This window comes from Gopherus flavomarginatus, chromosome 8 (assembly GCF_025201925.1).
Source record: "Gopherus flavomarginatus isolate rGopFla2 chromosome 8, rGopFla2.mat.asm, whole genome shotgun sequence".
In the NCBI taxonomy this organism is placed as follows: domain Eukaryota; kingdom Metazoa; phylum Chordata; order Testudines; family Testudinidae; genus Gopherus; species Gopherus flavomarginatus.
The window spans coordinates 111,141,623-111,165,605 of NC_066624.1; the positions used below are offsets into that span (position 1 = coordinate 111,141,623).

At 43.8% G+C, this 23,983-nt stretch overlaps 1 protein-coding gene across 2 annotated transcripts in view; it reads left to right on the forward strand.

Moving 5' to 3' along the window:
* Window positions 1–23,983, forward strand: part of TP63 (tumor protein p63) — a 139,239-nt gene that overhangs the window by 45,191 nt on the left and 70,065 nt on the right. Inside the window, exon 1 of one of the 2 annotated variants that reach the window (XM_050964797.1) lies at window positions 3,310–3,453. The exons of the other annotated variant lie outside the window; for it this stretch is intronic. Within the exon in view, the coding sequence (XP_050820754.1) occupies window positions 3,412–3,453 (42 nt within the window). The 5' untranslated portion in view covers window positions 3,310–3,411. Of the gene's footprint in view, window positions 1–3,309; window positions 3,454–23,983 lie in introns of those variants that run through there. 2 annotated transcript variants of the gene reach the window in all.

A 23,983-nucleotide genomic window follows, 5' to 3' on the forward strand; every position in this document is an offset into this window, starting at 1 on the left:
CGGGTTTTGGGATGCCCAGACTGAGACTCCTTATAGGGTACTGACTTTCAGAGGGTGGACGATTGTCACTTTCTGAGAATTGTCTCGCTTAAGGTGTCAAGTTGAACATCCAGTAACTGAAGTGCTAAAATCACATCACTTCTAAAAGCTTAGCTCAGCCTCTTTGGGTTTCCATACCCCCATCAAAAGAACAGATTAAACTGGAGTAAACCCCCAAAGTATTGAACAAGAATATTCTGACCTTAACACACAGAACACCTCCCCTTGGAAATCCCTCTAGAAAGCTGTGGTCTGTAGATAAGCACCTCGGTAGCATTCACTTTCCTTCAAAGGGGCTGCCAAGTATATTGCTGCTTGGGAATCTAATCAGAGCTCATTTTAGAGGCAAAATCTCCTCTCTCCCCCCTCCCCACCCCCCAGTTAGTTCTGCACAGCCAATAGGAGATACAGGAGGCCAAGCTGTATTCCATTCTGTCTCCTGCATTGCCGTAAGAATGGTCCACTTGATTCAGATCTCAGAAGGTTTATTTCTAATGATAACATAAGAGGCAAAATGATCAAGCCTTGATCTTTCACTGCCTGGGGGCAGGGGAAGGGGGTACAAGCTGCCAGCTTAAGGAAAAGGGCGGGGGCTGGGCGACAGGGCAAATATCCTGTAACCTGAGCATGTTTGATCTGAAGCAGTGAAACCATAAACATGAAATCCCCACCATGGTGTGTGTGAAACACTTTCCTGACTGCAGCTGTTCTGTCCCAAGGTAGCTAAGCATTTATGTCCCGTGGTTACAGTTTGAGGCCCTGACTCACCGTCATACTTGTGCATTCCATGTGATGCATCAGATTGCCTCCTGCTGCTGCGGTGTATGTCTGCCTTTGTCACCTGCTGACTCTTACCTTCCTCAGAAGCAGAGTGGAGAGGGGTGTATCCAGCTGTTCCTTTGTGACTGCCCTGCGGAGGAGATTTCTCCCACAGTGCTGTCAGAGTCAGTGCATCTGTGGGGAACGCAGTGCTGACTAGCCAACGCCATATATTTGTGGCATATTTTGTATGCCCAGAAGAACTGTCGGTAGCTGTGGATACTGTACATTACCTCTAGGTAAATCTAGAGCTTCATGTACAACTGAAGTGCAGCTGTCTGTAGGGTGGAACATAGCTGCTGTTGAACAGCGCACAGGAACACTGAATAAACGGCTCTGAACATTAGGGAACAAGGAGAGAATGGTTTGGGATCAACAGGGCTAGAATGAGGCTGGTCTAGAGTGACAGTCTGTGCCTGCTGCACCCCTCTGTTACTCCTGGACTCTTTCTCTTCCAAGAAAGACTTTGTCCCTCTTCAGTATTGCCAGGTTCTGAGAACATACCACATTCTGCTAATCTGCAAATGGGTGTGTGTGTGGGGGGGGACCCATTGCACCCTTATTCATATAAGTAATGAAGTCCTTTTCAGTGTGTCTCACCTCCTTGTCCCCTCCTCTGCCCCCCCCCATTGGAATTGGTGAGGCGTCTGAGGCTGGGTGATTCTCCCAAGGAGATGCACAGAATTAGTGGCAGAGTTGGAAATAGGAACAGTTTCCTAATCCAGCCACTAGACAATACTTAAGCGCTTAGTGCTTACCTAATGGTTAGCTCTCCTGTATCTGTTACTGAACAGTACTGGGTACTTCAGACAAAGGATCCAATCTCTCCGTAACCATGGAGCCAGTCTTGCAGCCATGTTTGGAATCCCTTACTCTCCTTGCATACAGTCCTGCTGGTCTTTCTCTCAAGCCTTGAAGCATGAGGTTTGACTTCAATTTGAGCAGTAGCGGCCTGGAGAGAAGTCATCATTTGGTAGTAGGTCTATTAGTGACTCCTAGACATAAAAATCCAGGCGCACTGTAATTATATTTCAAAGGCAAGCAGTTCTGTCTCATCTGGACTCTTGTAAAAAGTGTTTATTTTCTCCCATCTGACACACCTTATAACTGCTCTTTCAAAAGCAGGCCAATGAGTTTCCTTTCGTGTATTCTCCACACACAGCCCATTCACGCCATGGCTAGATGTCATGGTGACAGAGTCCCTGTGTTCAGAGAGTGGCATTTTCAGTAAGGCTGATGTGGAGCACAACTCTGCTCCCATGAAGGCAAGCTAAGGCTGAGCACGTTTGGCAATCCCAGCTGAGATGCACAAATGGGAACTTTGGAAGCACCAATCTGTGCAAGTTTGCTGGGATGCTGTTCCCCTAGGTCCCCTGTTACTTACAAAATCAGGGTAATTTATTATTTTTTCTGAGCCGGGTGGCAGCAGGGTAATTCTGTCCATCTCTTCTCCCTGCTGCACAGACAGGCCCAGGAGGGCTGAGTGAGGGTAACAAACCAGGCCATAAACTCCTATTTGTGTTTTTAAATATTTAATAAATCCTGCTGTACAGAGAATCCAGGTGCCTCCTGGCTTTTGGGTGCCCTTTAAATTATTGGAACAATATCTTTCTGCTGCGGAGGAGCCAGATTTGAAGAGTCTCCCATGGCAGTGCTCAGAACCAGGAGACGTTTTGGACTAGCTGCTTTTAAACGTTTTTTATATTTGAGTTTGGAGTATTTTTATGGCCTATTACACGTATGGATGGGGGGGAGGGGGAATATTGGGTACAAATGAGTGAACTAAAGCAATCGCAGATAAGGGAATGGCATTTGTTGGTGCACTACATGCACTCTGTCGCTCTGTTATCTGCAAATGCTTTTAGGTAATCTGTGTGTGTGTGTGTGAGAGAGAGAGACATAAACACACGCTGTGAGGTTTCTTAGTACTTCTGGGGGGAAGGATTTTAACACAGTGATCACAGGCCTGGCCATTTCTCTGTGTTACTATTTGAGATCTGAAAATCTAGAGCACCTCCAGAGTGTTTTGGGAGCAGGAGTGAAGAAATCTGTTTGAGAAGAAATCCCTGAAAATCCCAGCAGTAAAGAAAAGAGCTGCTCTGAGAAGCTTCTCTTGAACGCGCCCATGGTGGTTGTTTTCTTTCTTTCTTTCTTTCTTTGAGTTTCCAATTTCATATAAAAGTGACAGGAGAAAGTTGTAGTTTCCTTTCTTCTCTCTCGTGTTTTCTTCCCCCTCCCTTCCCTTTTTAGAGATTGGTGATAAGGAATTCTAACTACTTAATGAGATGGGAGAGGCCTCTCTCCATTGGAGTGGAGGACTCCAGGTGGCACTTTGACAGATTGGACAGGTAAAGCAAAAGAGCCCCACCTCCTGCTCCTTGCTTATAGTTGGATATATAAGGGAAACTTAAATTATGCAGAGAGGCACACTCTGAGTCCTGTTATCTTCCAAGTAGAATCACATTTTTAGGGTCTCATAGGGGGTGGGGGGCATTTGTCAAAATCCTGGAGCCAGAAGAGAGGACAGCGGCATTGCTGAATCTGACTGCTAACATGTTGTACCTGGAAAACAATGCCCAGTCCCAGTATAGCGAGGTAAGGATTTTAGGGGGTTTGTTGGCAAACTTGTATTATCGCTTGGCCACTACGGTGATCTTGGGGCTGGCTATGGAGCATGCATTTGATTTTGAATCTTCTTTCTCTAGCGAATGGCAAGCTTGCGACTTGCAAGGCTAGGCGTTGGAATGAAAATGAAATTTGTCCAGGCTTAAATTTGGGACAATAAAACCAGTAATTGAGTGGGGGATTTATTATAAGCAAACTAACTTTTCCTGGCAAAGTAAGGCAAAGCAGTGCTGACATACTGTGTTGAGTACACACACACTTGTGTTCATGAGGCTGTATGAACAGTGACTTATTCACTCTTCTTTGATTGCCAAAATTGACACTCATTGTGAAAAGTGGATAATGTTTAAGGGAACAAACCTAAGTGCATTCTAAATATCCGAAGTTACCGTTTAAAATCATAAACAAACAGAGGCTGTCTGATGGGAAAACTTGCCAGAATCCCCACTTGTAACTGTCTTAACTTTGTGCTCTTAAAATTTTTTCTTCGAGTTTACACAATATGATGAATCTATGTAAACAGTGTATGTAGCGAGAATGCATTTACTTGTCACCTATTGAGATATTCTGATTTGCGTAAGCAAAGGCATTAGTGACATTTGGGCAGTTGAGGTAAGCATAAAAATAAAATCTGTTTAAATATTTAACTGAACCGGAGGGTGTAGGGGGCAAGTAATGCCACATACTGTGAGGCTTTGAGGAAGTTACCTGGGTTTGCAGCAATATTAGCTTACATTCCACAGGGGAGAGCAGCTGTGTTGACGCTCATCAGAATGGGAAGGGAGGAAAAATCTCTACGGAGGGTGTTCCAAATGAAAATGTTTGGCGCTGAGTGCCTCAGATATTAGACCTGCCAGCAGACAGAAGCTCAGTCATTTGGAAAAACAAAACAAAATCCAGTCTCGGGGCAGAGGGTGAGAGGCCAGGTGAGAGTTGAGGAAGAATGACACACTGTGTGTACACTCAGGGGTTCACGCAGTCTGTGTGTGCAAATGCACAAGGCAAGAAAAGGTGACTTGGGAAACGCATTGGATTCAGTTTGCAAAGTCTTCAGTGATGCTCTTTCTAATAGAGGACAAACATACAGTGCTTAATACATTCTTATTCATTTCCTCCACACATTAGATGACTGTCTGACCCATTGGATTATATTTTTGTGTTTCCTTCTAGGTTAATTATAAACTCTCGTTGCCTGTGCAGAGAGAACCTTTCCAAGATCATGTTTGCTTGGCATTGGGGCATTGTTTGGGTCTTAACACTATCTGATCAACTTTCGCTGAATAGCAATGGTAGGGTTGCAGACTCCATACGGTTGACTTGCTGGACTCATCTGTCAGAAGCTATGCGCTTGCTGTTCTTGAGCAGTTTAAATGCTGTTCATCATAGCTGTGGTCAACACAGGGTTTTAAAGGCTTCAGCTGTTTTTAGCTTTGAGCATAAAGCAATGAATTTTTCTCCACTGAAATGTTTCATGCCGTGGGGAGTAAAAAGAGATGGCCATGGATTTTAAACAGTGGGTTTGTTCTTTCTCCAATAGAAAATAATAAATCCGTGTGAGATAATTGGGGATTTATTATTATTGCTTAATTTTTTAAATTCAGCTTCTGTGGTGTACAACCCCCACCGCTCTACATGACTTTTATAAAACTTTGAACTAGGTACAATTTCCATTTAAAATGTAGAGAATTCAGGTTGCTGGGTGATTCCTGGGGAGGGGAGGAAAAAAAAAGGAATCTGTAGGGACTGTTGAGATTTTAAGGAGCCAGGGGAGACTAGGTAGAGGAAAGCCAGGGGAATGCATATGGAAAACTGAACTGCCAGTTGTATTTTTGGCTAAAACTGGCCAACATTGTTTAAAGTTTTTTTTTTTTTTTTTTTAAAGAGTCTTTAACTCATTTAAGGGAGGAGAGATAGCTCAGTGGTTTGAGCTTTGGCCTGCTAAACCCACAGTTGTGAGTTCAATCCTTGAGGGGGCCACTTGGTCCTGCTAGTGAAAGCAGGGAGCTGGACTCAATGACCTTTCAGAGCCCCTTCCAGTTCTGTGAGAGAAGTTTATCTCCATATATGCTAACTGAGACTTTTTGTTCCATTGCGTCTTTGACATCTCTGTGATTAGGAGTGAGTCTCCCCCCTCCTTTTATTCTTTTTAAGGACATGGGGTTTGTCTCCCTGTCCCAAAATGTCTCATCACAACCTTTCTTCCACTCATTGTCGCAACACTTACTGCATGTGTGCTGCCAAGGAGCTAACTACTTCTGCCTTCTGCAGAGCACAAGGGAGTTGGCAGTGTCTGCTGTACACTCCACCTTGCAGCTTCAGTGCTAACTGTTGCATAAGACATAATGAAGGGCAGTGTTGTACAAAGACCATTGTAATGGCTGTTAATTGAAAGCATCACTTAATCAGACATGGGGTGCCTTGGAGCAATCTTTCCTATAAATGTTGTAAAAAGACCATCTGACTTCCCCCAAACAAGTGAAGGCTTGTTAGGAAATGTTGCGGAGGGGGGGACAGGGGAAGGGACAGGACAAGCTGTTAAATGAGTGTGACAGGTCAGTGAATCATAACTATCTAAGTTGGGAAATGAAAATGAAATGAAGATCGGTCACAGTGTCCATCTATTCTGGCAACTCCAGATCCATTGTGTTTTCTTTCCTTGGAGCATGCAGAGGAGAGGGGTAGAAGTGGTTGTAACAGACAAATGAAGTAACGTTCATAATGCTGAAAGAGGGAGATGAGAATCATTCTATATATAACTGGAGAACAAATTGCAGTTTTAAGAGTTGGCCGGGCAAATGACATCTCTGCGAGTCCGTAAAGAACAGTAACATATGCGCTTTGCAGCGGGGTGCCTGTCGAATGTCAAACTCTCTGCCCTGAGATCCCATTTGCAAACTGTACGTAGCACAAAACAGATCAGCCCAAGTTTCAGGGTCCTTCCTGCTAGCCTTGTGGCTGTGGTGGCAGCAGGAGGTGATGATCAAGGCAGAAGAGGCCAGTTGTGGGGACCCATTTCCAGAGTGGTGCAAAGCTCATGGTGCAGGTACCCTGAATGCTAGAGAAGACACTGACCTGTTTGGTCGGTCGTTAGTTTCCTTGGTCAAAGCAAATTGAACCGTTGCAAAAAAAAAAAAACGTAGAGAAGGTGAAAATATCTTTGCAAATTTTTATATCGCTCTTTCACTGTATATTCCTGAAGATTTTTCTGCCCTTTAGGGGCGGTTCAGGGAAATATTTCACTTTGTAATATGTGAGATCGCTTTCTTGTAAGATCTTAGCTTAGCTTTTGGATGGGAATGGGGAGCCAGACTCCTGACCGAAGCATTTCGAATGGTCAAAGACTCCTGGTTTATGGCCTTCGTTGTGGCTAAACTAGTAATTTCCTTAGGTTTGAGAAATCAAATATATAAATAAACAAAACAACCGGCTGGAGACCGAATGCTACTCAGTGGCTGTGTGTGATTCAGGGGAAGGGCTGCCTTTTCAAGAGGGTTCTCCCGCCCCCCAACTCCATCCTTCTGTGACTCTATCTACCCCGAAAAGGCTGTCTATCAGGGACCTGCCTGTAGCTAGTAGTGGCTGGATGGGTCTCCAGAGCTAATCAGCTTCTAGGCCAGCTGGCGATATTGCTGTAGGGGAGCACAGGATGAGATGGTGACACTCTACCAGATGGTGATATGGGCTCACCTTTTGATCTAGAATGTCCTTTTTTCTAAGGTCGGTTCGCAGTGGGGTTAATTTAAGGTTGAGATTCTGGTATGCAGTAAAACATAGTCAAGGTTGATATCCCATTCCCTGGCTCTTAAATGTTCTGCCAAGACAGTGAGGAGAACCTCAAAAGGACACAGCCCCAGGAGTCGTCTTAAGAGGTCTCTTCCTTAGCTGTTTTCTTCAGGCTAGGTTTGAGACATGGTGGTTGCAGATTTCAGTGCAGACGACAAAGACTTTTTTCTCCTGGTTCCTTGGCCATTAGCCAAGCACTGCATGAGCGGGGAAGGAAACTCTCTCTTCAAAGGAAGCCACCTGGTCACTAGTGCGGGAGATGCTTTATACTGGTGAGGCGCGGGAGGGAGGTATTGGGGAGAAATAACTGTCTGCACAGTGCGCTTTGTCACCTTGCTCTTTTCATTTTCTTGAGGCTTGGTGCAAGGACCTGGTGCATATTGTGCTAAGGTGCGGTGGAGTGAGTTTTACTGCACGATGCCATCTACAATACGAGCCATCTCCATGGCCTCTCAGCCACCTCTTTATAAAGCTTTCCCAGAGCTGGTTCATTTCTGATTTTGCTGGGCCGTAGCCCGAGATCTGAATTCTCTGCTTCTAAGGCCGGGGATGCTGGTGAGTGGGTTTAAAAAATGTTTTCCTAAAATGTCCTGGGTGGATTACATTTACTGGGACAGTCAGCCCGTAAGTGGCGTTTACTAAGGTATCACTAGGCATTGCCCTAATATGCCAGGCTATCAGCAGCTCACCAGCAAGGGCAGATTGTGTGGGGTGGTGACACATCTGGTGTCTGGGATTAGCCGTGCCTCCATTTATCCACTCAGCCTGGTGTAATTGCATTGCTGGGACTAACGACCCCCTCCCGGGGTTCATGGCTGCACAGCAGCTCTCGATATGTACACAGGAAACCTCTTGTGACTATGCCTCCTCCAGCTTGATCCGTCCATCTGCTCCACACCATGTGTTAGGCCCCCACAACCCTTATGACGGCTGGACATCCCTTTCCTATGCTAGCAGGGGTTCAGAGTTACAGAGGCTTGTCCCTTGGTGCAGAGGAACAGAGGTCTCCCCAGGCACGAGGGGTGGGTAAGCCTAACAGCTAGCCCTGTTCCCCCTCTAGGTCTCCCTGGAGGGAGATCAAGCACCCCCTGCTCTTTCCCTGTCCCTCCCTACATTGGTCTGGGGGAACAGGACCTGCCATTTATATCCTGCTTCCCTTCCCAACAGACCTTGGGGCCTAGTCACATGATCTGGGAGGAAACCAAGCACAGGTGAGAGCTGGATCTGGATCCATCTTAAAAGTCCAGCCACCCTTTTACAGTGTCTGCTAGTTTTTTTGGGGTTTTGTTGCTGCCGTACTCAAGGGACCTTGGTCCATGACAGAGGTTGTGTGTGTCACCAGGATACAGATAAAAATAGTGGCCCCCTATGCCCTACTGTACCCCATCTTCTAAGTAAGGGATGAGGTTGCTGAGTTAGCTCAAGTGCATGGTCATAGATGGCCCAGTGCTCTGTCACAAGTGGAGATGTCTGCAGTGTAAAATGCCGTCTTTCACAGCAATACGCTAACAAGTATGTGTCACAGAAATGCAGGGAGAAAGAATGAACTTGAACATTTTCACTTGAATATGTGCAAATGAAACAGAGCAGTGTTTTGTCCATCTGGGCTTTTTAAATATTAACACTAACTTGTGAGTTTGCACAAACAAGTGAACATAAGAACGGCCATAGTGGGTCAGACCAATGGTCCGTCTAGCCCAGTGTCCTGTCTGCCGACAGTGGCCAATGCCAGGTGCTCCAAAGGGAATAAACAGAGCAGGCAGTCACCAAGTTATCCATCCCCTGTCGCCCGTTCCCACATAGTAACACCACATAGCTTTCAAAAAATCGTTTGTGTGCAGAGCTGCTGACTCTGGAATGTTAGATGGTGACACATGCCAATGCGTGGAAGATCCGAATAAAATCTTTGCTTTTCTTTAAAATTCTGTTAGCACCATTCTAGTAACAGTGAGGAAAATGGTCGGAGGGAGCCCAAAAGTGTGTCAGGGAACTGGAAGATCTTTTGAATTGCTGGCGAAGTGGCAGCTTGCTTCGAGAAGCAATGAATGTTGAAATGCCATATTGCAAACGGCTCCTCCAGAAATGGGAAAAGGGGCTGTTCCCACTGTAGAAACTTGGCATTTTGGTGAATGGAACAAACTCCCAATTGACTTCAGTCTTTTGTTGGCAAGAAGGTGAGTAAGAAGTTATGCAAAGTCACTCCAGCTTGGGGCGGGTTGAAATCATCTAAAGTTTAGAAATTTTGACCAAAAACTGGCAAGGATTCTTCATGGAAAAAAACCTTGCCATTTCAGCTGCCTCTATTCTAGAGCCAGTGATTATTTTCATCCAGTTGGATTGGACGGTTTCCATCCTCCACATCCTTTCGCCATCCCCTGTGATCTCAGATTCCATGGAGACAAGCCCAGATACGTTGTCATGGAACTTCCTTAGGAGAGTTTTTCGTTTTTTTAAATTTTACTTTGGTCTTCTGTTTTAAGGCTAATAAAGTAACGGTCTTAAGCCAAGCGAAATTGCTTTCCCCCCCTCCCCCGCCCCAGTATAGAGAAACAAAAGAAGCAAGTATTGTCTATTGCATGTCTGTTTTCACACATGCCTGTTTTGCGGCAGCTCTCAGATTGTGTTTACTTGGGGTTTTGGCTCTGATTACTATTATATTGTATAGGGGAAAACCAGCAATGCTAGGGTATCTGGAGGAAATTGACCTGCAAGAGGAAAGTGGTGGATGTAGATTGAATAAATATCTTATGTAAGCCATGTACTCTGGCTTGTCATGTCTGTATTACTTCAATTATACTAAAGATGCAATTATATTTCATTACTGTGTTGGATTAAGTGGAGCGGTGTTGTGTTGCTCAAGGGCAAATCTTACCTTTTTATTTACAAAACATTCCCACTAAAATTCTGGAAATGCTTCAGAAGGAAGCTCTCCTGCTGATGGATTTGTCTGCAGTTGCCAATAGAGGCCATTAAGCCCACTATTCCTCTGGCACCCACCCTCAGCACCTTGGTTGGAATGTGCAGACCCTGCAATGAGATGTGGGACAACTTGTCAACAGGGATTGTGTGAATCATCCTACAAGAGAGTAGCTGCTGATAATGCTCAAGTTCATCTTCCGAGGGTAAAAGCAAAGAGAGAAGCTCTTTCTTTACCCAGCTCGCCCTGGAGTAAGCAATTTGTCGCTTTTGTTAATCAGAATCTAAATGGGAAAAATCACTATTCGGTGTGAATGTGGCAGTTCAAGTATTCTCCGAAATATAAACTGTCCAAAACCAGATGTATGTATTTTGCATACGCCACCATTATTGTGTTCCCATCTTAGCTCTGGGTTCTGCGTATTTTCCTCTGGTGGTTGTTCACCGAGGTTGCTCTCTTCCGAGTGACACAAGCTCAGCCATGTTTAGACATGTGGGTGGGTCTCTCTGGATGAATAAACCTGCTGCTTTTGAAAACATTTCCTGTTTCTGTTTGGTTTCTTTAGTTATATTATTAAAGGGTTTCTGAGAAACCTTCCAGTCATTGCTCTCCCAGGCATGGCTTCCCATCATCCTTTTCTTTATTGAGCTGCCGTGAGATATTGCAGCTCTGGGAGGGATTATGTCGCTGTTTACAATAGGACAAACCGCATGGTGAGATTCTAATAAACAGTCAAATACAGCTAAAGTATGTAGAGTGAACTGTGGTGAACCTGACTTTCCTCTTTGTCCCTTTCAGCTAAATCACAATGTCATCTAGAAAGGATATGCCAGTTTCTACATCAGGCCATAAAGGGGAGTACGTTTCTTTTGAAAAAAAAATAGTCACACTTTCCAATTTTGCCTCCATATTTGCTTTTCACACAAGTTGCTGCAAATACAGAGGTGATGTGATTTAAGTCAACTTAAGGGCTATTGCTGTGAAGCAGGGGTTCTCAAACTGGGGGTCGGGATGCCTCAGGGGGTCATTAGGTTATTACATGGGGGTTGCGAGCTGTCAGCCTCCACCCCAAACCCTGCTTTGCCTCCAGCATTTATAATGGAGTTAAATAGTGTTTTTAATTTATATGGGAGGTCGGACTCATAGACTTGCCATGTGAAAGGGATCACCAGTACAAAAGTTTAAGAACCACTGCTGTGAAGCAGTGATGATGAAACAGAGAGCTGTTGTTTAGGCTAGGAGTCGCAGGAAAACTTCTGTTTTTTGCTGCTGGCAAGGTAAACTTCAGGCTTCTGTAATGAGATCTTGGAGTCTAAGGCCAGCTGCTTTTTCACTTCAGCTACTTTTCTGTCCTAATCAACATGTGCTGGATTTTTGTTTTTTTGTCTCTAAACTAGTGATCACTGCTATCTTATGTGTTCCCCATTTTGTGAGTGTGTGTGTGTGTGTGTGTGTGTGGAGAGTGCTCCCCAGAACTGCTGTTACTGCAGTCAACCCCTGCAAACACTTTTGGGCTTTCCCAACAGTGGCATAGTTCTGAATCTCCCACCACTGTGGCTTTGCCAGGGTAGCAGTGGTGTAGGGAGGACAGAGGTGATGCTAATGCACAGATGAGAGCGCTAGGATTGGCAGGCTGAAGTGTGGTGTGTTTGGCACATTTCTGAGCTTCTGCTCAAATGTCACTTCCATTTCACTTGGAAATGTGCCCAGGCGGCAAGGCTGGAGTGTGCTCAGCCCTAGGGTCTCGGCGGAGGCTATTACAGGTGTAGGGTCCAGTTCTGAAGTTTGTCTCTTGATTAAACTCCGCCCGGCCCTCAGGAACTTTGGGAGTCTGCTGAAACTGGAGAGGTTTCTAGCTTCCTCAGGCCTTATATTGGCTTGGGGTGGGGAGAGATGGAGGTCAAGTGTCTTTCCAAGGGGGAAAGTTTAGGAGGGGATGTGAAGTAGTTCATGATGGAGTGCTGTGTGGGGAGGAAAGGGATGGATTGTATCATGGTGGGTACAAGCCTCTCTTAGTTTTAATCCACATGTAGGAAGCATTGCAAAAAATTCAGAGGGTACCTCTGAGCAGAGTGGGTGGGGTGACGTGCTGCAGACTGGACTGCTCAGACCCCTGCCCAGTGTATGGGTATGTGATGGCTGCAGGGGGGAAATTGCTGTAAATTGATAACATCAGCATTTAATGCTTCTGGGGCACGTGTGAGCTGAATATAATAGCTAGAGAGAGTTTTGCTTGCGGTGTATCACTGCATACAATACGTAGCACTGTAAATTATCGTATGCTATGCTCCAGTTAACAAGTTCAAGTCAGTTGTATTTAAAAAGTGAACTGACCTCTTTGCCATGTTGTCAGCTTACCAATGGCTGTCATTAAGATTTTGAAAACTGAGTAGTGATTTTTGGGTCTCCACCTTGAGAGGCTGTTTTAAGGGCCTGATTTTTCATAAAATACTGAGCAATTGCTGATTAACCGTCAGACCCCTTGACCACCCTAAGGTGGACACCCAAAATCAGTGATCACTGTAGAGAATCTCATCCCTCGTTTTTTCACCACCATACAACATCTTGCTGTTCTGCACTTCATGCAGTGTGTGAAAATAGTTTGGTCAGTTTCACCAGCCATCATACGAATAAAAGTAAGTAGACTGAGTGGTTTTCTTTGGTAGCAGATGAATGTGAAAGAATTTTGTAAGAAGTCTCCTATTGAGGAAATATACTACTAATAATATAATACTTGGAGATTATTATATTATTATTAGTATATTTCCTCAATAGTCTACTTTTATTCGTATGATGGCTGGTGAAACCGACCAAACTATTTTCACACACTGCATGAAGTGCAGAACGGCAAGATGTTGTATGGTGGTGAAAAAACGAGGGATGAGATTCTCTACAGTGATCACTGATTTTGGGTGTCCACCTTAGGGTGGTCAAGGGGTCTGACGGTTAATCGGCAGTTGCTCAGATGAATGTGAAAGAATTTTGTAAGAAGTCTCCTATTGAGGAAATATACTGGTTAGGTGTGATTTCTAAAACATTACTCACTTCCACTAGAGTGACAAGGTCTAACCCAGCCCCACAAACACTAGTTCACATGAAGGAAGCCACTTAAACACACACACACACACAAACACACGAAACTAGCCCATTGAGGTCATCCTAATAGTTTGCTCTGTTTGATTCTGATGTAAATGTGACCATGGTACAGATTGAAATTTCCTGAATAATGCATATACAGTTGCTTATGCAAAACTATACAAAAATGGTTTGTGTGCACAGGTACTCTAATTGCACGCAGTTATGGTAATTTCCGGTGCAAATGACCACTTGGTACCTTGCAGGTCCCTTGGGCAAGTGTTTACTGCAATTGCATTCATACAACTATGAAAATTTGTGCCGTGTATTTGAATGATAAATAGTCTTCTCTGTTTTACAAATAACACCAGAAATTATGCCTAGGTTTTAATTTTGGGCGATAAAAGTGTGTGTGTGGCCAAAAACTTTTAATCTGGGTATCTATGTTTTTAGGCTTCTCAAGTGGCTTTAGGCAACAGCAATTCACATTTCTGGCTTTTTTAAAGCAGTCCTGAGTTCACGTACCTCATTGCACTGATTGGGTTGCAAATATTAAACAGGAATTTTTAGTTTAGTGCCCACTGGAATTTTTAAAACAATAAATGAAAATCCTGGGGAATTTCTGCTGTTCAGTTTTCTAAAAGGCTGGTTTTATCAAATTTAAATTTAAGTCCAGATTTGGCCTGCTGACATCCATGTAACCTTGGAAGATGCTTCGGTGAGCCTGACCAAGAGAAACAATGCTTGTAGGCCCCTAACTTCAGCTGGCCACAGCAAATGTGTCCTCAGAACCCTGCTCGTTTTCTCACCAACAGAAGTTGGTCCCATGAAAGATATTCCATCATCCATCTTGTTCTTCAAAACCCAACGTTTTGGGAAGACTGGGTAGCACACTGCTACTGTGACTGTGGGGGAATAATTTTAAAATGTGGCCAATTACAACTCGTTTTTATCCCTGTGAGATAAGTTAAGCAAGTGGGATGAACTCCATTAGTATGGACTAGCGTTTCGCCTTTTACAGCCTTGTTCTCTGTGCTCAGGAAATACACTCTTGACGCCTGGTTATGTGCCCTCCCTTCTCACTCAGTTTTGAAAATATCTTGGCTGATGTTCAGTCAATTCCTCTTCTATTCAAATATGTTTTTCCATTGAAAAGAGTTTATTTTTATTTATTTTTTTCCTCCTGTCCAAACTTTTTGGCACTAGAAATCTTAGGCTGAGTTTTTCTGATATCAAACCATGATTTATGTTGTGGTTCCCTTGGCTGGCATTCGGCCTGCAAACCAGCCCCCAAAGCATGATCATTGAAATCCAGCAGCTTGTCTTTATTGTACCCTTGTTTTGAGATCTTAGCATTCGGTTATGGCTAGATCTGTTTGTGGGATATTTTTTGGTTTTTGTTTTTGTTTGCTTTTTAAAGTGAAAAACTGTCCCTACTTCTTGTCTCTTTGAATATCTATTTACTGACATTCTGTTGTCCAGCCGGTAATGTGAGAGCTTTAGAAGCGTCTGGCGTGCATTTCAGTTTCATTACCTTGTCTGAAGTCTGCTGGTGTTGAGGGATATTAGTTGGTCTGCTTTAAAACTGTGGAACCTGATGCTTTGAAAGATTTAGTATCCTGAGTACTTGTGTGAAGTGTGTAGGAGTAGCAAAGTGACTTATAAATTTGGTTCACTTTGGTTTTCTGCTATTTATTTCTAAAATGTAAATAGATTGTTGTTTTGATCTGTGTGTGGCTTAGCGTGAAGGGGTGCAGCAGACAAGATGCAATGCTTTTAAAAATAAATGGCCTACGTTTTCAGAAGTGACTCTGCGTTTTGGGGGGACAAGAGGTGCCCCGATGAAACCACCTTTCTAGATGATTTTTCAGAAGCCAAATGCTTAACTCTTTCTGCCCAAGGAAGCCCCTTTTCAAGGACCAAGAACCCACTTAAATAATGTATTTTGTGGAGCACTCTTTCATTATCAGAGTCTAATGTTTTATTCTTGTAAAGGCTTCCACTAATGTCTTACTGTTTTTCTGTGGTGATTACTGAAAATATTTGATGATTAAAAATATGAGCTGTATAACGATATAAATGATCTGTCTAATTCTGGAGATAATGTAATCTATACCCTAACATGGGCCACACTGTCAGGTTTGATAATCCTGGTTTTAGACTAGCTCTGTTATGTGAACCTGAGGCAGGTGGTAGAAGACCAAAAATGAAAAGCGTTTCTCCCTTGGGCTGTGCTGGGTTATATGGCACCACACTGCTGTCTGGCTGGCTGAAAAATGTTTGCAGAGTTCAACTGGATAAGTGTTAACCATGGTGCAAAACTTAACTTGAGCTAAAAAGGAAAATGAACTAAAGTCCCAAAGAACTATGATCTTCAGTGTCAGGTGTCGACTTAGATCCCCTTGGAAAATCATACCATGCGGTGCTTTCTCTTAGACCCCAGTTATGTAGATGTTTGCATATGTTTACTCACGTGAGTAGCCCTGTCAAACTGCTCATGTGCATAAAGTTAGAACCATGCATAAGTACTTGAGGGATCAGGCCCTTCAATTTGTTTGGCTTGGATTAATCAAAAGGCTGTGTGGGAATTTTAAAATGCAAACCAAATGCTATCTGCCCTCCCCCCCAGCTTTCAAAGTGGAACAGATAGTTCTAGAGAAATGATCAAACTTGTATATTTTTCAAAAGCCTTTCATGAATACTGTATGGTAAATTTACATAAAGAGTATTCTCTTCTGTAAATATAGCAATGTAACAGGAGTGCTGTTTACTCATAACAAATTTAAAATACAAATGTGTGCCTACTCACTCAGTGAATCTGGTCCACTATCTCTAAAACCAACACCAAAGACTTGAGGTGTAGCCGTGGAGAAGTGTGCCAGAATTCTGAACAACAGTAGCAAAATATACTTTCCTTAGATGATAAGCAGGCAGATAACAATGTTTTTATGTATCCTTCCCAATTACATTTTGGCAGATTTTGTAGCTGAACTAAAGGAAGAGCTCTTTATTTTAGTTAGGCAAAATTTTGTTTGCCAGGATAAGCTCATGAGAAGTCTAGGGACCCCCTACCACATATATGTACTAATAAATGAGCATGCGCAATCCAGATAATGTTGCAGTATTTTGCAAGATGATGTTTATATGGCTAAGACACACTGTACCTCAAAATAGCATCCTGTAACACCCATATTCATCGTTCAGAAATGGTTGTGATATTTCATACAAAGTGTGCCGTGAAAGGTCGTGATGTGCTGAAACTCATTGTCCTGTCCAAATATGTATGCGTTAGTGTGCATGAAGTTATGAGATTTTGGTCTGTGGTTGTTACTGAAATATGTGATAAGTTTGAGATTCTCTACTGCTAGGTGATAAACCACTTATAGGAGGGTGTTAAATGGCCCTTAATCAATAGGGGAATTGTAATCAAAGGGTTTACAACTCAATGACAGTTGGGAAAGCACCTCACAATGGGGACTGCTTAACTCTATGATTCAGTTGCACAAGATCGCACCGGGTGGGGGGGTGGGTTGCTCAACCCTGTGACTCAGTAAAGCCCACCAGGACATGTCTGGGCAAGTGTTGTCCAGGCACATGGACTGAGGTTATAAAATAAGGGACAGTGGCATCGTGCCTCGGCCTTTCTCTTCCCCCACCTACACTGAAAGCAACAAGAACGCCAAGAAGAAAGGACTTTAACTGAGGAGACTGGTCTGGGCTTAAGGGAGAAGCCTGTGTATTAAGAACTGTAACATCCAGTAGGGTGAGAAAATTGCTTGATCTAGATACTGCCTAGTATAATAAGGTTTAAGATTTAGACAGTGCACTTACCTTTTCTTTAGTAGCAGCTGTTTCTGACCTTTTGTGCCTACCACTTGCCATCACTTAAAATCTCTCTCTGAATAGTTAATAAACCTGTTTTATAGTTTACCTAAAACTGTTTTTTGATTGAAGGGCTTGGGAAATTTGCTCAGGTTACAAAGGCTGATGTGTGTCCCCTCTGCACATGGAGGGAGGGGCGGACTTGGTAATAAACTTACCTTGATCAGGCTTCCGACCAGGGCAAGACGTTACAACTTTGGGGTGCAAGGCTGGGAAGCTGGGGGGAATTGGCTGGTGCCTTTGTGTGATTTGTGAGTGGTTCAGGGAGCATTCATGAAATCTAGCAGGATGTGGGGCTCCCCATGCTGTTGTGCTGAGTGATCGCAGCACCTGGAGGGGTTTGCTGCTTGTCATTAGCAAAGCATTGTGAGAGACAGCCCAGGCTGGAAAATTAAGGGGGCACAGTGGTACTCAGTTCCAGGTTGTACCTCGGGGATCCCATCACAATGGCATGGCCACAGCTTAAGGCTAAAAGATTTTTTCCCCTTTATGAACTTTTTCTTTTAAACATAAGTTATTTGTATTACTGAGATTGGAGCCCCATAATGCGAGGTGCTGTACATGCGAGTAAGAGACCATCCCTACTCCCAAGAGATTATCATCTAAATAGAAAGAGAAGGATCACTCTGCCCATTTTACACGTGGGGAACTGAGGCACAGAGAGGCTAAGTGACTTGCCCAGTGTCACACAAGAAGTCTGTGGTGGAGCACAAACCTGAATCCAGGTCTCTAGACTCCTAACCACTAGGCCCTCCTCCTTCTAGCTAGAGGTGATGGAAGTGATGTATGTTACACAGAAGGAGCATCACACACTTTCACAGTAGTTCTGTACTATTTTCAAAGTCTTAGTCTGACTCAAATTGAAACCCTTCTATCCAGCTAGATATTGGTGGAAACAGAGGCCAGTGACACAAACCAAGTGGTGTAAGGTTATTCCGTCTTGTCATCCCCTTTACACTGTCAATGTCAGTTTGAAACATGGGTTCAGTATAGGGCTGTGGGTGGGGTCTTCTGTGTCCTGATGCATTTTTTAGTACCTGCACAAGTACTAAAAAATGTGCTATTTATAATATTGTGTTTAGTTTTGTCCTCTGACCAACTGGTAACGCTGCCTGACTCTCATTCATCAGGAGCTCCATTAATGTTGATAGTAGAGCATCTTCTGTAAACCAGAGTACTTTAAACCCCGTTCTCTCCCCAGTCCCCAAAAAACGAGTCCCAATCATAGGATGCTTCAGGAATGTGTGAATTTAAATCTTGCTTGAAGCTGTCACATCTGGGAAACCTGGCATCTGGATAGTTATAACTAGCCTTAGAAACCATTTAAATAGCAACCGAATAAAGGTCTGTTGTTGAAGAGGAATTTGAAATTCCACAATACATTCCTTCTTCAGAGTGAGAACACCAGGGCCAGTTTGCTTGCCATTAGTCCTGGAATTACTAGTCCTAGTGCTTTATGTTCACTGTGGCTCTGGATTCAGTGTTGCCTGGAGTCTCTTGGCCAGTAATACTAGTTGTGGTGGTTTGAGTAAAATACTGATCTGAGTACTGATCTATACTGAGACGAAACTTCTAAGAAGCTAGGTTGTCTTATGGCCAGTGGTGTGGATAGAGGTTACTATTCTGCCTGGTCTCTGGAGTTTTCTGTCATGTTCTCAGTCTGGCCCATGTTTGCAATTAGATTGGGCACCAAGGATGACACCTTTTTGAAGGTTTGCCTGGTGGCCAGGGAGTGTGTGAACCACATAGAGTTTCTTGATCTATCGGTGAGAGGCATGATGTCTCCGTGGCAAGGAGCTCTTCCAGGTCTGCATTTCCAGGGCGGGTCCTTTGGATTCCACTGTACTTGGGGAGTAGCTCTGCTTAAAATTCTAATGGTAAAGCAATATGGGGCAGAAATTATTTCCACCGTACTGCCGCCCACCCTATCCCCTATCGTGTGCTGTTGCTGTCAGATGTAAAGAGATCCAATGTACTTCCCTAAAAACTGGCAGTGTTCTAAAGTTACAGAGTAGCTTTTTGGCAGAGGTGATACAGGTGCTGACAAAGACCAAGGTGAAAATGGTCAACTCTTCCATCCATTTATCAAAGCATTCACAATTTCCAGTGGGAAAAGAAGCAATAACTAGGGTAGAGCTGGAGCTGGGCTGCAGACACTTTTTATCATGGACATTCTCCTGAAAAGTTTTGTTCTCTTGTGCGATTTCACACAAGCCTCTATATCTGAGCTCTGTTCAAGCCGGCAGATCTTTGACTATTAGAAGTGTTTGCACATTGAATCTAAAAGCTGTCTTCATTCTAAAAATGTGCTGATTGTTACTTAAGGCACCTCAAAGACTGCCTCACTTTTTTTTTTTACACTACTTATTTTAGAAGTTTTTAAGAGGTTTACAAAAAGTCTTTGCGATGTAAATATCAGACACAATGCAATAATATTTCAGCAGTGGGCTTTCATTTAGTGAAATGTTACCATGTTAGAATGAGCATCTTTACTCTCCCCTGACATGTTGGAATTCTGCCTCATTTTTACTGGGATGGTGGGAGGAAGGAAGCATTATTCTTGCACAGAAATTAAGTGACTCTAATCAGAAGTACACATTCAAAACACTAAGTGCACTGATTAGGGTCAGGTTTCAAAGTAGTGGCCCTGTTAGTCTGTATTCGCAAAAAGAACAGGAGTACTTGTGGCATCTTAGAGACTAACAAATTTATTTCAGCATGAGCTTTCGTGGGCTACAGCCCACTTCTTTGGATGCATAGAATGGAACATATATTGAGGAGATATATATACATACAGAGAGCATGAAAAGGTGGGAGTTACCCAACCAACTCTAAGAGGCTAATTAATTAAGATGAACTATTATCAGCAGGAGACAAAAAACCTTTTGTAGTGATAATCAAGATGGCCCATTTCAGAGAGTTGACAAGATGATGTGAGGATACTTAACGTGGGGAAGTAGATTCAATTTGTGTAATGAAGTGGGCTGTAGCCCACGAAAGCTTATGCTCAAATAAATGTGTTAGTCTCTAAGGTGCCACAAGTACTCCTGTTCTTTTTGTGAATACAGACTAACACGGCCCCTACTCTGAAATCTGACCCTAATCAGTGCACCTAGGGTTTTGAATGCCCCCTAGTGTGGTACTTATTATAGTACTACTTAGTAAAGGAAATACCTTTTGGATCATACTGCCCAGAATCTCTAACCGGAAGTTGGGTGTTTCTGTGTTTGAAGATGCGAAAGATTGTCGTGATTTAATAATGAAACATTTTTTAAAACTGTTTTTTAAATTCAGTTATACCTTAATTTAAAACTTATCTAGCAGTGTTGCTAGCCCAAACACCATAACATTGTCTAAGTGCAGGAGAACCTTGAAATGAAATTGAATATAAACAAAATGAAAGTGACCAATCTAAATACACTGTGCCTAAATGAAGTGCAAAAATAAATAGAATAGGTGGTGAAATCTGAATTACATTTCTAAAAATCTTTTTAGTTCAGAAAATCTGCTCTGAAGTGTTCATATAAGTCAGGAATTTAAAAAGAGGGGAGGGACCTACAAACAATTTGAACTGACCCTTTTTGAAAACACAGATGCTAAAAATGTGATGCCTCAAACTTGACAAGTTATTCTTTGAACGTTTTGTCACTTTCTTTCCTCTTTCTACATGAGCAACATTCTTACTCCCGTTAGCGAGAAATTGGCATATGGACCAATGGCAGCACTGGGCCCCGATCCTGGAGAGCTTTGAGCATGTGCTTTGCTTTTCACACATTGAGTCGTCTCGTTTATTTCAACTTGTGCATGATTTCAACTTCTTCGCTGGGTCAGGGCCTTAAAGATTTGTATCTAAATTCTAATAGAAAATCTTAAAAAAACATCCTTGACTCTTAAAAATATACTTTGCATCGTTTCTCTATTAAGGGCTGGCTTTCAAGCATGCACAAATTATCTCTTTTTCTTTGTTCTCTTGAGCGCACAATGTCTGTAACTCCTTCCTGGCGAAGGAGGCGTTTTATTACTGTCTGAGCTAATGCTCAGTTGAATTCCAGTGTACTCCTTCTCCCGGCTGGTTGCCCCTCTGATTGTTCTGTTGTCAGAAGGCGTGTGCCTCTGAAAGACTTATCTGATTCTTACCAAAGGGCTCGTGAGTGTCTCAGATACTGACCCCTGAATGCAAACAACTTTTCAAGCCTTTTGCCTGGGGCATGGCCTCCAACTGAGATACCAGAGGTTTAGTGCAGTCGGGTGTATGCCAGTGCCTTTTCTTTCCATGTCACCTGGACTGTGCCGCACCTGTCCAGGGGTGAGCAGGAAGGGCTGGAGGATTTGTAGGAGTCAGAGGGAAAGAAGGGGAGTCAAACAGCTGCTCGTGTCAGCGCTAGGATAAGTGTAAGGAGATTAATAGTTATTTAAAGAGCAGATGGGGACGTGGCATTCAGCTATGGAATGTGAATATATAAATGTAATGGAATGGATAGTCCACTGTTAACATTTAGACAGATGGCCCCTGGATTGAATGGAATGATGAGGATCCGTCGATTCCCTTAAGGAGTTCTTAAACTTTAATGGGATATTTAGCTCTTTAATTGACATCTTGCCAGCATCTTCAGCATCTGCACTCCATCCAGTATAGTTGTTCCCTCTGTTTTGGGTGCTTCTCTTCCTTATTACCTGCTAGGCAACCTGGAATTATTATGAATAGTTTGACTAAAAGACTAGTTTCTCCCCCCCTCACCCCCTGTTTCCATTTGACGAGCTGCTCCAACAGTCGCTTTTCATAAGAACGTTCCTTCTGTCTCTTCTGCTCATTAGGAAGTGCCTCAGATGCTAATCTCCAGGAGACGTGAAGGGAAGGAGTCTACTTTTTTGAGCTCTAGGGGCCTTTACAGTTTCTTTGAAAAACACATATCAAAGTTAGATTAAATGGAGCTGGGTTTTCAAAAGAGTCTAAAGTAGGTAGGAGTACAGCTCCCATGGAAATTGAAGAACTGTTAGGTGCCTGGAAAAATTCTGGCCTGGATTGCTATCTACTTACTACCAGTGCAGTACTTGACACTGACATAGTGCTGCATGTATTCAGAATTCAGCACAAACATTGACATAGACTGAATCTCACAATCACCCTGTAAGGTAGGCAATGTACATTTTATTCCCATTTTACAGATGGGAAAACTGAGGCAGTGAGGATACATGGCTAGCCCAAGGCTATACAGGAGGTCCTTGGTTCACCCAGGATTACTACTTAGAACATAATTATTGTTTGTAGTAGAGTAGTCCCTGGAGGCCCAACCACAAGGGAGGCCCCGTTATGCTAGGCAGCGCTGAACGTCTAGGAAGGATGCTAGACCATGCTGGCTCCCAACCTTGTGTGTTCAGTTCTCCAGACCATGCTTTACCAACCCCTTCTCCTCCATCCCTCAACCTGCTGATCACCCTTGAGAGCCTGGAAGAATACGTCGGCCTTACATAAGGGCCCTCAAAGTAATCAAGACCGTTGGCCCAACTTGGGAGTGTAACGAAAACCTGCTGTAACATATTGGTAGAGTCAAGCCACCTTGCAGATGAATCTGCTGAGTACCACTTGGTGCCTTTTTGTTTTCATTACCATATTCTGCTCTTGGGGGATGGCTGAGTACCCAAGAGGCTGGGGATTCTGTCTAGCAGAATACACTTGAAACAGAACCAAAGCCTTGCAAATGTTGGATGCTTCCGCCTAGCAAATGAGTTGTGATATGTTTTTCTGTATGGTTGTAACGTCCAGGGACGACGCCCTGCAAACCCTGACAAAGAGCTTAGAACCAGTGGAGTATAGACTTCCCTCAGTGAATCCATCCCAGGTCGCCTTGCAGCCCGCCGCATACTGGGATGGGAGTGCTGTGTGGATACTCCTCATCAATGAAGCTTTTATTTATGTGCCTCGCTATCTAAAATCAGTGCTGTGACTTAAGGGGCTTCGCCACTTGGTGCATAATTTATGGTTGTCGTGCAACTGCTGTTTGGTCAGGCCGTAGCTACCTCTACGAGGGAGAGGGTGGGGAGCGTTTAGCCTAAATACAAGGAGGGAGAGGTAGGTTTGGAAAGAGACTCTGCCTCTTGCTGCCTTTGCCCCGGGGAGTGCGGGGGGGAAGAGATGACTGCATTTCAGGAAAACAAGACATGTGAGCGCGTGAGGGAAACATTCGCTTCTGCCCCCGTCTCCTCCACTGCCACCTACTGACTGATTGTAGAACCGCCTGGACTTTCCCTGTTGTCTCCCCATCCAGTGTTGTGATCCCCAGGGAGCTTTGGAGAGGCAGGAAAAGTCCCTCTGATTGTGCCACATACAGACCCTTGGGGGGGCTTCCCACCTTTTGTTAGACACCAACCTAAAGATAAGCATCTTCTTGTCACCTCTCACTGCTGTAGCTGTTCTCTTCCCGTACCACCGATCTCCAGCCTCCCTGCTTGTCCTTCGGAGAATCATAGAATATCAAGGTTGGAAGGGACCTCAGGAGGTCATCTAGTCCCACCCCCTGCTCAAAGCAGGACCAACCCCAACTAAATCACCCCAGCCAGGGCTTTGTCAAGCCTGACCTTAAAAACCTCTAAGGAAGGAGATTCTACCACCTCCCTAGGGAACCCATTCCAGTGCTTCACCACTCTCCTAGTGAAAAAGTTTTTCCTAATATCCAACCTAGACCTCCCCCACTGCAACTTGAGACCATTGCTCCTTGTTCTGTCATCAGGTACCACTGAGAAGAGTCTAGATCCATCCTCTTTGGAACCCACTTTCAGATAGTTGAAAGCAGCTGTCAAATCCCCCCTCATTCTTCTCTTCTGCAGACTAAACAATCCCAGTTC